The sequence below is a fragment of the Gorilla gorilla genome, chromosome 8 (assembly GCF_029281585.2).
Source record: "Gorilla gorilla gorilla isolate KB3781 chromosome 8, NHGRI_mGorGor1-v2.1_pri, whole genome shotgun sequence".
Classification (NCBI taxonomy): domain Eukaryota; kingdom Metazoa; phylum Chordata; class Mammalia; order Primates; family Hominidae; genus Gorilla; species Gorilla gorilla.
Window position 1 is genome coordinate 128498269 of NC_073232.2, and position 14056 is coordinate 128512324.

Genomic DNA, 14056 nt, shown 5'->3' on the forward strand with positions numbered 1-14056 from the left:
ACATGGGGTAGAGTTTTGGGGCAGTGTGTTGAGGTTATACTTTAGCCACGATGGCTACAGCAAGCATCTCTGAGGAGGTGACTGCCTAATGAAGAGTGGCCAGCTACAGGCGGATTATTCCGGAGTGCTGAGGCATGCGTGGGCTTGGACAACAGGTCCCAGGGACCAGATGGAGGCCCGTGGAAGTGAGTGAGCAGGTGAGGGAGTCACACTGCAGGAAGGCCAGTGTGGTGACAGCAGCGGCAGGTCACGGGGCCAGATCCTATAAGCTGATGTGAGAACTAAATGTGGTAAAAGATCCCAAGAACTAGGGTGCATTAACTCCTCCTCCGCAAGGGCTAAAAGGGCTGAACTTGTAATCCATCCACCAAAGAGAGTGGGTGGTCCAAGCCTAGGAAGCCCCAAACCACAGCAGGCTTCTGATCGGAGTCTGCATTAATTTATAGACCTCTCTCCCCAACGCCCCCACACGATACAGGTGGTTTCCTGATGCAGGATATTAACTTTCAGCTGCTGGAGGTCCCAAACCTCCACGCTGGCCTAAAAGGTTTCATCAGGTTTGGATAAGCCTCAGATAAGGAGCTGAACTTTTGCAGGCTTATGAGAACTGCACCTGCAATCCTTCAGAGATTCACTCATCACGAACCTTAATCCATCTCAAATAAAACCTGTGCATACAGACGTGCTTTCCCACCCATGGCTGTTTAATAAGGAAAAAGAACAGCTTTGTCTGTTCTGTAAAAGCCTCCTCTATTTACACTGTACCCATGGATTTAATTTCCGAGATTTACATTTTAATTCTTTAAGATATGCAGGAGATAAATGGATAGAGAGGCCCAGGTTGAGACACAGCCCTTTCCTGCAAAGCTACTCGCCTTGTTTTCCTCTCTCCCAAGCCCTGGTTTCCTTCTGTTGCCAAATGTAAACTGGTTTCCTTTTCTATCTTCCTCAGGGTGTCCTCCCTGTCCACCAGCCCCGGACTCTCTTTCTTGCCCCAGTCCTCCCTTGATGCTTCTCTTTTATTGTGGGCCACCCAGGTTGGCTGGTCATCCATCTGTAGTGGTTGAATAATTCTTTCCCAAAATTCTTCTCCCCTCGAACCTCAGAACGTGACCTTATTTGGAAATAGGGTCTTTACCAAGGTAATTAAGTTAAAATGCGGTCACGATGGATTAGGGTAAGCCCTAAATCCCAAATGACTGGTGCCCTCATAAGAAAAGAAGATATCCAGAGACATACAGAGATAAAGACCATGTGATGATGGAGACAGAGATGGGAGTGATGCAGCCACAGGCCAGGGAATACTATGGACTGCTGAGAATCCCCAGGAGCTGGAAGCGGCCGGGACAGATCCTCTTCTAGAGCCTTCACAGAGAGCATGGCCTGCTGACACCTTGATTTCAGACTTCCAATCTCCAGGACAGTGAGGGAATAGATTTCTGTTGCTTTACACCACCTCGTTTGTAATCCTTTATTATAGCATCCTAAGTAACTGCAGCATCCAAGTCCAGAGCCTACTCTGCAGCCATCCCTCAGACATTCTGGCCCTAAGCCTTCTTCTCACCTGACGCGCTGCAGCCGGACCCCAAACCTGCCTCCTCCTCTGGGGTGGTCCACCTCTGACAGACCTCTGCATTTATCCCTATGGAGGCCACATAAGCTCTCTTTATCTAAAGGACTCCAAGTGGGTGGGATCTCTTTTTCCTCAACATTTTATTATAAAGTTTTCAAATATGTAGCAAAGTTGAATTTTACAATGAACACTCATACTCCTACCCCCAGACTCTACCACTAATGTTGCTTTACCACAAATCTATACTTGCTTTACCACAAATGTATCCATCTATCCACCTTTCTATCCATCCAGCAGTAAATATAAATACATTTTATTTCATATGCATTTCAAAATAAATGGCAGATACCAGTACACTTGTCCCTAAATATTTCAGTGAACACATCGTTGACCAGGGTTGGTATTTGTTTCATTTTTTTTTCCTTTTAAAGTGAAATTTACATACAGTGAAATGCACAAATCTTAAGTGTATATTCGCTGAGTTTTGACAAATGTATACACCTGTATAGCCAAAACCCTACTAAGATAGAGAACACTACCATCATCCCAGAAGATTCCCTCTTGCCTTTCAAGTCAATCTCTACTTTCATTTCCCCAGAAGGAAATGATGTTGAGTTTTTTTCATCATATTTTAGTTTTAAGAATTTCACATAAATGGAACCATATAGAATGTTGCTCTCTTTTGCGAAGGACTGCCTTCACTCAGTGTAATGTTTCTGAAATTCATCATGTTGTTGTGTGCAACCTTTGTTGCTTTTTATAGTTGAGTAGTGTTCCATTTGATGAGTATCACAGTTTGTCCTTTCTCCTACTGATGGACACCTGGACTATTTCCAGTTTGAGGCTATTATGAATAAAGCTGCTATGAAGATTTGTGTACAAGTCTCCTTCTTAGACACATGCTTTCATTTCTCTGGGGCCTGGGTGAGATCTCTGGCCCGATTATGGCACTGTCTATCTTGATCCAGTGGCAAGCCCCACTCAGTTTACTGTTCCCTTCAAGATGACTATGTAATGTACTCATAAAGAATTCAGACCAATTTCCTGGGTCTGAACTCAGATTCAGTCCTTCACTAGCTGTAAGACCTTCTGCAAAGTTTGACTTCTTAACTTCTACTTAAGTTTTGGGAATCTATTTCAGCATCTGAGACCTGGGGATAGAAATGGAGATTAGTGAGTATGTAACTCTTATGGGGTTTCTCTTAGTCAGCCTGATCTGCTATAGCAAAATATCTGAAACCACAAAGATTTATTTAGCGACAAATACTTATTTCTCACAGTTCTGGAGATTGGAAGTCCAAGATCCTGGTGCCAACGGGGTGGGGATCTTGGTGAGGACTCTCTTCCTGGCTTGCAGATGGAGGCTTTCTTCCTGTGTCCTCACATGGCAAAGAGCAGAAAGCTGAAGGTCTCTGGTCTTTTTTCATAAGGGTGCTAATCTCATTCATAAGAGCTCTACCCTATGACCTAATTATCCCCAAAGGCCCCACTTTCTAATGCACACATTGGGGTTAGGATTTTAACATATGACTTTGGGGGAAACAAAAACATTTAAGTTTATACCAGGATCATTCTGGGGAGAAAGCGAGTTAATGTATGTGGAGCACTCATTGACATGCCTGGCACACAGTAAGTCAGTTAGTTAGCAGAAACAACCATTATCTTCTGCCACCCCACAAACAATATGGACAGTTTTATGGTGTGCTCACAGTGCATGCTATTTCTCTGCTTAAAGAGCTGCAATGACTTCCTTGGGCTTTCTAGAACAAGTCTAAACTCTGCTGCCTAGGTTTTTAAATAACCAAGAAAATCATTGTTCAAGCTATCTAAAATAACATTTTTTTTCTTCTTAAGGAGGTGGAATTCCATCCACTCAGGGGTATAATATTCATGCTGATTGGGAGTGCTGAGTCACTGACTAGTAGTCCTTGAGTAATGAAAGGAGTAATAAAAATGAGTAATGTAAATGGGAAAACTCAATAGCCAATACTATTCACTTGGTAGACAAAAATCTCTTCAATCATACTGAGAGTGTTAAGGGGCAGAAGAAAACAGAGGGTTTTTTGCAGTAAGCACATTGCAAAGGCTCCATAACTGGCTCCATCCAATCTCAACCCAGAGTCTGCCAGGTTTGCTGCCCTCTCAACATCCCATAAAAACAACACCATACTTGTTTTGGTCTCCACCTCCATTCAGACTGTCCTCCTCCCACCCCTCACTCCCCAGGGTTGCCCTTATCCTGCCCAATTAGACATTCAGTTTCCTTCAAAACCACCTCCTAAACCATTCTTCTAGTAGCCTCTCCTTCAGGAGCACCTATCTGTAAAGCTTCCTCCTGCACTGGAAGAGGACAGCACCCACAGACCAACCAGGCTTGGGTCTCCAGTGAAACTGTTGGTGCTTAGAAAACAGAGGCAGTATCTGCTAAGTCCCCCGGGGTCCCTGACCATGCCTTGTACAAACCTGGGCAAGTAAATACTTGCTGATTCATTCTAAGTCCAAACACTGTCCCCACCCCCCTCACCTCTGCCACCTACTCCAAAGAATGGTAGTGAGGGAACAAAAGAGAGAAAGATTTTTGGATTCAAGAATAAGGTAAGATTTGGATTCACTGTCAACATGATCATTGATTACACTACCAGAGTTCTGCCTCAACCTCATAAAAGGACCTAGGCTATCAAATACGAACATACGAGAAGCATGTACATACACTCAGTCCACACAAAACACCAATTCCTCCGAGCTTTGTCCTCTTTTCCACTTTCATTCATCAAACATCTATTGAGCCCCTACTATGTGCTCAACACTGCACTGGATGCCAGGGATTCAAAATAAAAGACAAGCTCCATCCTCTCTAGGAGCTCAATTGGGTGTGGGAAGCCAGATGTGTAGACAGATCATTCTGACAGTGGGAGAAAAGTGCTAACAGAAGGGTAGGCAGAACTCCCACTTGAGGGGTGGGGTGAGTCAGAGGCAACCTGACTTCCAGCAGAAAGGATTTGGGCTGAGTTTTGAAGAATAAGCAAAAGCAGCAGTATATCTATAAGGGGCATTGGGCGGCACCTTCTCAAAGATTTCAAAGGAAGATGTCACAGTGGCTGTGAATATGGTCATAATAAGACAGTAGAAGACCGTGTGGAAATGAGAGTCTGCCTCTCCCCACACACACCAGAGACAAGCACCTTGTATTGGTCCATTCTCACCCTGCTATAAAGAACTAACCGAGACTGGGTAATTCATAAAGAAAAGACTTTCATTGACCCACAGGCTTAACAGGAAGCATGGCTGGGAGGCTTTAGGAAACTTACTATCATGGTGGAAGGGGAAGCAAGCATGTCTTACCATGGTGGAGCAGGAGAGAGAGAGAGCTAAGGGGGACATGCCACACTCTTTTAAACCATTAGATCTCGTGAGAACTTACTCACTATCATGAGAACAGCAATGGGGAAATCCACCCTCATGATCTAATCACCTCCCACCAGGCCCCCCCTCCAATTTGATATGAGATTTGGGATTAAGGGGAGGACACAAATCCAAATCATGTTACATCCCCAGCTGGGCCAGCCCCCTTCATGGCAGACCCTGGCTACTTTTCTGAGGATGGGGTGCTGAAAAGAGGTAAAAGAACTCCAGGTAGAGGAATCAATCCATCCAAAGGCATAGGGGCAGCCGTGGATGAGCATTTTGAAGAACAGGGATCAATCTGTCCAAGCCTTATGGAGATGAATGGGGTGAGATGGGGGAGGGGTGCTAGAAATGAAGGCAGGTATCAGGGCTCGAGGAGGTCTGGCCCAGTATCCCCTAGAAGAAAGCCACTTGTCAATGAGTGGCCACACCCAGCCATCAGCAGAACATTACCAAACCTACTGTCAAGTGTAAAGAACACATTTCTATGAACTCACAAATTGCATTCCAAAAGATCACTTCAGCTGCTAACAAAAAATTCGTATGAATCAACTACAATCGTTTGTAATTCTCTGTGACTTCCAGCAAGCCAGACTCCAAAAACAATGCGAGTGGTGCTCCCAGACATCAGGGGTTCAAGCAGCCCCCACTCTCTGACTGCTGGGCTGAAGGGAACCAGGTGCATCAGAGGCTGCAGAAAGAATCAGAAAATAGGCTCCACATATCTCCACAGGCACCCGTCAGCTGGCTGATAGATGCAGCCTTCACAGCAGGTCTCCAAATAATAACAGCTCTGGCTAGAGGGGACTGTGCACCAGCACAGGCATCTGGGAAGGGACATCAGAGAGAGGCAGCTGGGGGAAGTTGGCACATGGGCACCAGCCCAAACAGACAAACATGCTCAACCATTCATGAACACGACCACCCTCCTGCCCAAGCAGGAGATTCCCAGAAGCCTCATAATCTAGCCCGAGGACAAACTCATAGAGACTTAAAAGATGGCTCTATCCTGGTCCCCAGTGAGCAACAATCTCAATTGGGAAAAAGGTACAGAGGGTTTAAGCACTCAATCAATTAGGGAAGGTACAGAGGGTTTAAGCACTCAACAGCTGGAGTATTGTAAACAGTTCTGTTGTTTTGTCCCTGGCTTGCCTACGCTATGGGAAAAGCACAAATGCCTTTGCATAGAAACAAGACACTATGCAATTGGCCTCTGCTCTAGATAAGGCAAACCCACTGAGAAACTAGCAAAGCTAGAACTGGCTGAGAAGTCCTGAGAACAAGCCTGGGTCTGGCGTAGAAGCAGAAGGGCATGCAATAAACTTGTACTTCTACATCTGAGCAGTCATGTCTGGCCTTGGAAAGTGTCAAGGATCTGTGACTCTGTCCCACTGTGGGTAGATGAAAGCCCTTCTCTAGGTGTCAAGAAAGCAGACTGAACCCAGGTAGACTGACCTGAAGTCAAAATCCTGGTCCAGGTGTCTTACCATGGGAGTGGGAATTTACAAATAACCAGTGAGAGGAGGCTAGAATGATCCATGTGGTGATGGGTTAGAGTTGAACACATCAAGAGGAACTCATGCTTAATTTAATATTTATACACCTGGTTATATATATAAATATTTACAGATATGTGTATATGCACGGGTCAGTGTACATGCATATACTTATTTGCTCTGTCAGCTAGGAGGGCCTAAAAGAAAGGACACCCCGGTAGCAATAAGCACACCTAACACCCAGATCTTGGTTTCTCGTATCATTCTTCAATGATCAGAACCAGAACTCCTTGGAGAAGTGATTGTACAGTCGTATTGATTGTGGGATTGTGGTGGGAAATATAAATGATGAGCCTGGAGCGTCTTCTAGTGCCATAAGTATTACAGAAGTGCTCAAAAGGTTACTTTTGTTAAGGAATATGTCAAAGGGGCATAGAAGCCAGCTGAAAGAGCTCCAAGTGGCCAAAACGGGAACAATTTGAGCAACAAAATAAATAAAATAGTAATAGGTTAGAACTCAAAGCATAACATAAATACCTATGAGTTCATATTGATGTAAGTTATTGAATAAATACATACATGAGGGATAAGTGGCAAGTCTCCAGTGCAGAAGAATAATTTATGTAGACAGGCGACCCTCAATGAGGTGGAGCATAACTCCTCACTCCTTAAAGGTAGGCTGTGCATAGATTTCCTTCCAAAGAGTATAGTATGGAAAGGAGGAGGAAAGTAACCACACCAGTGGAGAAACTTGACACACACTATTTCAGCCAAGTGATCAAGATCAACATCAGCTGTCATAAATCACATTGATAGAATGTGCCCTTGATATGATGTGACACAATGGTAAGAATCTAAGTATATATAAACATAGAAAATGCATTAAAAAATCCAATATTATAATCTTATGGGACCACCATCATTTAATGCTGTCATTGACTGAACCACTGTCATGTAGCACACGACTGTACCTTATAAAGTTTGGGGGCAGATTCAGTGAGGAAATGTGTGCAAAATACTTAGCTCAATGTCTGGAATACAGGGGCACACAAATACTAGCATTATTATTATCCCAATAAAAATTTTAAAAGGGGCCGGGCACGGTGACTCACACCTGTAATCCCAACACTTTAGAAGGCCAAGGTGGGTGGATCACGAGGTCAGGAGATCAAGACCATCTCGCCAACAAGGTGAAACCCCATTTCTAGTAAAAATAAAAAAATTAGCTGGGCGTAGCAGCCCATGCCTGTAATCCCAGATACTCAGGAGGCTGAGGCAGGAGAATTGCTTGAACCTGGGAGGCAGAGGTTGCAGTGAGCCGAGAATGCACCACTGCACTCCAGCCTGGCGACAGAGCTAGACTTCATCTCAAAAAAGAAAGAAAGAAAGAAAAAATATATATATATATATATATATTCTTTAAAAGGACAAACTGCTCTTCTTTTATAGCCACGACCTCAACAAAAAAATCTAAAAGTTTCCTTCTTTCCTGATAAGGAATTTTGAAAGACAAGTTAGCGGTGGGAGACCCTTTAAAACCTCACCCCAAACTCATGCTCTCAGATGGGAGTGGGCACACAATGAACCTGTGACAAGGAAAGCTCCACCCCAAGGTCACCTGGCAGGGAAGAGGCAGCCTCGCACAGCCCCCGTAGAATGCGATACAACATCTCAGAGAAAGTGATTATTTAAATCTGGTTATCATTTTTCTCATACATCACAGACACACACACACACACACACAGTGAATCTATGCAAAATTAAATGGTAATGTTGTTCCGTTTGTGCCGGAAAGATGGATGCATTTTCTACATGACTTCGAATATTTTACTGATTCTACTGAAACATTTGCACAGAGGAGTGTGACTGGGGAGCCAACCAGTTTCCACCATAAAAGTGTTCATGCATTTTTCTCATTTCCTAGTTTGCCATCACATAACGACTTGGAATGTTTACCTGGAAGTGGTAAAAATAGATTTCATTTATTCACTCAAATCCCACACTCATAAAGAAAACAATCTTTCATAATGTAAGACATTATCAGGGGGAGCATAATTCATGGCTAAGGGGTCGCAGCTTTATAATAGATGGGTTTTCAGAAGTGGCTGAGTAAACCTAAGACGAAGGCCGAGCAGTTTGACCCATAAGTTTGAAATACACAAAAGAGCTCAAGTCAAGCTCCTGATAAATGGCAGTGGGCCCGTCACCACAAGCCCACCCCAACAATTAACAGGCTTGGCTCGGCTGCCAGAAACCAAACTATGATTTATTGTTCTCTTCAAATTAATAAAAGCAATGCCATCCATTGTGGATTCCAGTATTTATCCATATGGGAAAGAGCTGATGTTTCAAAATGGCCATGTGAACAGGTTACACTTCTGAAACCACATTCTTTTTTTTTTTTTTTTTTTTTTTTTGAGACGTAGTCTCACTCTGTCGCCCAGGCTGGGCTGGAGTGCAGTGGCGCGATCTCGGCTCACTGCAAGCTCCGCCTCCCGGGTTCACGCCATTCTCCTGCCTCAGCCTCCCGAGTAGCTGGGACTACAGGCGCCTGCCACGACGCCCGGCTAATTTTTTGTATTTTTAGTAGAGATGGGGTTTCACTGTGCTAGCCAGAATGGTCTCGATCTCCTGACCTCGTGATCCACCTGCCTCGGCCTCCCAAAGTGCTGGGATTACAGGCGTGAACCACCGCACCCGGCCTGAAACCACATTCTTTTAACCTTAATTCACCACCATGAGAGAAGCCTCTGCTTTCAGCCAGGTTATCTAGTGCATAGCCAAAACCTGCACAAGGGATATTACTGTACTTTATTAACTCAAGTCCACTTAAAACTTCTCAAGATAGAGCATCTACAGAAAGACAAACAGGGTCAGGGATCTCTCCAATTCTCTCATTTTACAGATGAGAAAACTGAGGACAGAGGCCAAAGCACCTGGCCAAACTCCCCCTGCAAAGGTTGCAACCCTGCTGGAGAAAAACTGAGGTTTCCTAATCACCTGTCACCAATCTGAGATCAGAGGCCATTCTGGCCATAGATGAGTTCAGTTTGTTTGTTTAACCTTTAACTAAAAGCTTAAACATTGTAAGGTCCGGCACACCATTCTAGATTCCTGGCTTCTCTAGAAAATCCTGGCTATGTGGCAATTGTGGGTCCAAATTCCTGCCTGGCCTCACTCTGCAGAGCTGGGGAGTAGCCACCCATGGCAAATGGGCATGTGGTGTCGAGGGAGACACAGTCCTACAAAAACCCCCTTTTTCTTTCTTGCCAGTGGTCCTGGAGACCTTCGAATTTGGTGTCTTTCCTCTGCATCGTACTCAGCTGAGGCTTAAAAATATATGATTGATATATATATATCATATGCCTGTAATACATATGATACACACATGTATGTATGTGTTGCAGAAAAGTGGCTTTTTAAAATCTGAAGACACATATAGGAATATTTTAATAATGTCTTGATGAGCATAATTTGCCAGCCTTAAGGACAGCAGATGTAAGTCATAGGCACAAGACCCTCTTCAGGCAAAGCGAGCAGAAAGTGAGCACTCAGCAGAGGTGAGCTGGCTAAGAATGGGGCTACTCGTTCTCACTGCCCGAGACAGCTTAGACTCACGAAGCACGGCAGTTAGAGCCTCCCACTCAGCCCTCAGCGCTGGTCCTGATCTGCACTTCTCATGTACTGTTCTGTGTGTTTTCACAGCATCCAGAGTGGTCATTTTTAAATGTGAATAAGACCATGCCATTCTCCTGTTTAAAATTCACCTCTGACTCCCTTTCTCTCAGCTCCCTAGATGCCCTTTTCTCCTTGCTCATTTCACACAACTTTCTCCTTCACTCACGAGCTCCAGACACACCCCAGGCTTTCTTCTGAACCTGGAACATGGGGGTGTTCCTACCTTGTAAATCCTTCTGTCCTCCCCCAGATACTTCAATAACTGACCCTACTTGTCATTCTCTGGCCACTCCTTCTGCAGTGGCCCTAGTAGCCACTAGCACATCACCCTGAGATATTTTCTTCATTCATCCCTGTTTGAATTCACCTTATTTGTAAACTTGACTACAGAATGCCCCTCAAGCTAGACTATAAGTTCCACGAAAACAGGACCCTTTGCTGTCTTTTTCACTTATTCTCAAGGTCTAGAAAGTGCCCTGCACATATGTACTGGCTGCAGAATAAACATGTCATGCCCTGTGTTTGAGGGGTATGGCAAATTACTGGAGTCAGAAGAAAAATCTCTCCATTAACAAGATCCTGGCTCCAGATGAGAACAAAGGAGGAGGAAAGGCTATACCGTCTCTGGGCTCAGAGTCTTCAAGGGACTTCAGTTGACAGCGCAGGGAGAATTAACTAAATGGTGAAATCTTTATACTGCACCCACTTACGCTTTAAAATGCTCTGCTGAGTGGTATTGTTGTGATTTCCAAGCGGCTTGCTCAGTTTCTGTTCGATTTCAGAATCAAGGTTGAGGCAACGGATGAGCATTCAAAACGTGCCTCAAATGAGGCGTGCATGTGTGTTTGTGTGGTCCTGACTTCATCATTAGTAAATGATTGGTATTAAAGTACCCTAAAACTCAAGACCCTAGACACACATGCACATACAGAATTTTCAATTGCATTTGAAATTGTGAAGAGCAATTCTATGGCACTTTGGAATTCCTGAGAGCTACCCAATGTCTCTGTGGACAACAGGGAATGTAGGTCAATTAAGGCTCCTTGAAAACATGGCCCCGTGGCCCTGGAACTCGTATGTAAGAAGGCCCAGCTGCAAGCCCACCGGTCCTTGACTGTCCTCAGACTCTGTGGTCTAAGCATCACAGCAAGTGGCATTTACAGATGAAAGAACAGAAAGCAGCTATAAAATGACATGAGAGCAGGGTAGACGCACACTCTCACGTGCACATGCCACAGACACAGCAGAGAAAAACCCAGCAATAACTGCTGTGCTGTCACCTACTATAACAAGATTGATCTGTAGTGAAATATAAGGTAATGCAATCCAGAGGAAATAACTTCTGTTTCCTCTGAGAACGTCTGATGTTGTCAACTGCAAGCCTGCTTCCCTCTTCTGCCTGCCACAATGCACAGCAGCCCAAACAGGCAGGGACTCCACTGGGCAGAGTCCTCCCTCCCTCACTGACAGAAGCACACATTTATCAAGTGGTGTTCCCCCAATTGCCCATGACTTCTTGGCCAAGTCAAAGCAAGCAGGGCCTGGATGCCCATGGCATGTCCAGGAAGGCAGGGCTACTCAATGTTGCCATTGTGTGCATGGGCCTCAGACAACGCAGTGGCGTCTGTTCACTTGAAGCTAAGTCGTTTTCTGCTTGTTGATTTCTAGCACAATTTATCATCCCCATATTTCAACTTAATGGTACAATTCTGGCCCTGAGTTTCAACCACAGAAGACCTTGTGGAGATCACGGTTTTAGATTCCGTCTGTAAGACACAGAGCTGATGTAACTGTCACCAGTTGAACATTTTACGGAGCAATATTTTCATAAGCAGGATGGCCAGAAACAAAGGTAAGGAGGGGGTACCAGCAGGCGAGTTCTTTGCCATTATTTTAGAGAATATGTCTCCATACAAAATGGTCCAATATGGCCAGAGCCATGTAAATAATTCACAAAAGCAAGTTCAGTTCCTTCCATTTGAAATCCAAGTAATACCTTATAAGGGAGCTGCCGCCCACTGACACACAGAGCAATGGGTAGCTAGCAGCTTCCATCTCTGGCAGATGTTATTAAGTCTCGATAGCCAGTGATTTGTAGATGATTATAACTTTTGCTCTGCATATCATTGTTACTGACAGGCAAATCCCATCAATCGAATGGCATGACTGATTAAAAAAGAAGGCAAACTTGACAGAGGCAGTCTGGTAAGCCATTTTTTTCTGCCAATTACAACCACCATGAACGCTCACCATTGTGTGTAGAAAAGCCAGATCTGACACCAGCCTCCCCTCTCCCCATTCTCCAGTAACCTCAACACACATGTTCCAGAAAGACTTTCCAAACTCAAATGTTTTGTGTTTCAAGAGGAAAAATGCAATTCAGTGTGGGGTTGCTTACATTCTAGTTCACAGAAAAAAAATGATCTGCCTAGAGTGCCCCACTGACCCCCCAGTTTGTCAAGGAAGAAAACTCACTGCAGCAACAGGCCCTGACAGCAGCACTTTCATTACACGAACAGTCACGACACCTTTTCAATTTTGCTCATCGCTTAGTCTCTAGCCAAATGGAACTTATTACTTATAGCTTGTTGGGATTTATGAATTATTTATAAAAGTAAGTCTATGACTCCAGACTCTTAAAAGACAATACGACAGTACCCTCATTGTTATCCACAACTACACTTCTATCAGAGAAAGCAGATATTCTCCATAACACACGCTGCATGTTTGGGGTGAAATAACAGTTGTGAAAATACCAAGCCTGTAAGATTATTTGGAAGCTATTTATGGAATGCCTGGGTGTATTTTTAAACCAGTCTCTTTTATTGTAAAGCCAGCCTTAGATTCCAGAAAGACACAGCAGATGTGTGCTACCAACATATTTCCCAGCTTGACTACAAACAGTGATGCCCTGCTACTTTTACCCAGTAGTGTCAAGCTGTGATAAAAAGCCAATTCCCCCTTGACGTATATCCAGAAGGTTCAAGGAGGCCATGACCCATGAGTCTCCTGCTGCAACCCAGAGCACAACTGCTCTGCATCCTAAGTGGGAACTAAAACATGGGCCAATGTGGGGTTAGGATTTCACCTCCAGCTCCTCAGAGCACATGACCTTGCCTGGTAAAACAGATGACACTGCACACCCTCACCTGGGTGACACTATCTCAGTCAGACCCAGCTGGCGAGGTTGAAAAGCATGAAGTGACCAGCCATCCATGGCCTTGCCACACCTCTACAACAGTGGCATGTTTGCTTGGCAAAGGAATCTCCACTGGCACTGGTATAAGGAGCAGCAGCTGAGCTGGATGCAGGAGCCCCAACGGACAGTGGCCTTCCCCAAGACTCCCCTCCAGAGTATCAGTCCTCACCAGGCCCACAGGATCCCTCTCTCCTTCCAGGGCCCAGCCACAGACCCCTCTCCAAGCGTCCCTGCCCAGCTGTCCAGTCTACATCCTACCCCCAAGCATGGTTCAGAGGAAGAAGCAGAGGTTGGACAGCAGAGGCCCAGGGAGGCTGATGGCACTTTAAGCCACTGTCCTCATGGTGTCCCTGAGGGCCCAAATGACATGTCCATAGAGAATGGGAAACCCCATAACCCTCTGTACACAGACCATACCCATGTTCCCCAAAGAGCACAGCCAGTGAAAAAGCAGGCAGGAAACAGTGAACTTACCTTGCTGAAAAACATCTGCCAAGAAAGAAGAAAAACAGGGGAGGGGAGAGGGGAGAAAGAGAGGAGAAAAAATATTAATAATAATGTTGAAAAGGACAGTATGATGATGACATATGCTGACTTTGCTAAGCACTCTATGCATATTTCCTTTAACTGAGGAGGCAGTGCTTAAGAGCTCAAGCTCTGGAATGAGGCTGCTTGCATTTCAATCCTGGCCTCACACTTACTAAC

General features: G+C 44.8%; 1 protein-coding gene across 12 annotated transcripts in view; it reads right to left on the minus strand.

Annotated features, from left to right (window-relative positions):
- Positions 1 to 14056, minus strand: part of GFRA1 (GDNF family receptor alpha 1) — a 211643-nt gene that overhangs the window by 134954 nt on the left and 62633 nt on the right. For 3 of the 12 annotated variants that reach the window (XM_055352062.2, XM_055352063.2, XM_019035488.4), the window contains exon 5: positions 13826 to 13840. The exons of the other annotated variants lie outside the window; for them this stretch is intronic. In XM_055352062.2, coding sequence (XP_055208037.1) covers positions 13826 to 13840 — 15 coding nt within the window. The remainder of the gene's footprint in view (positions 1 to 13825; positions 13841 to 14056) is intronic. 12 annotated transcript variants of the gene reach the window in all.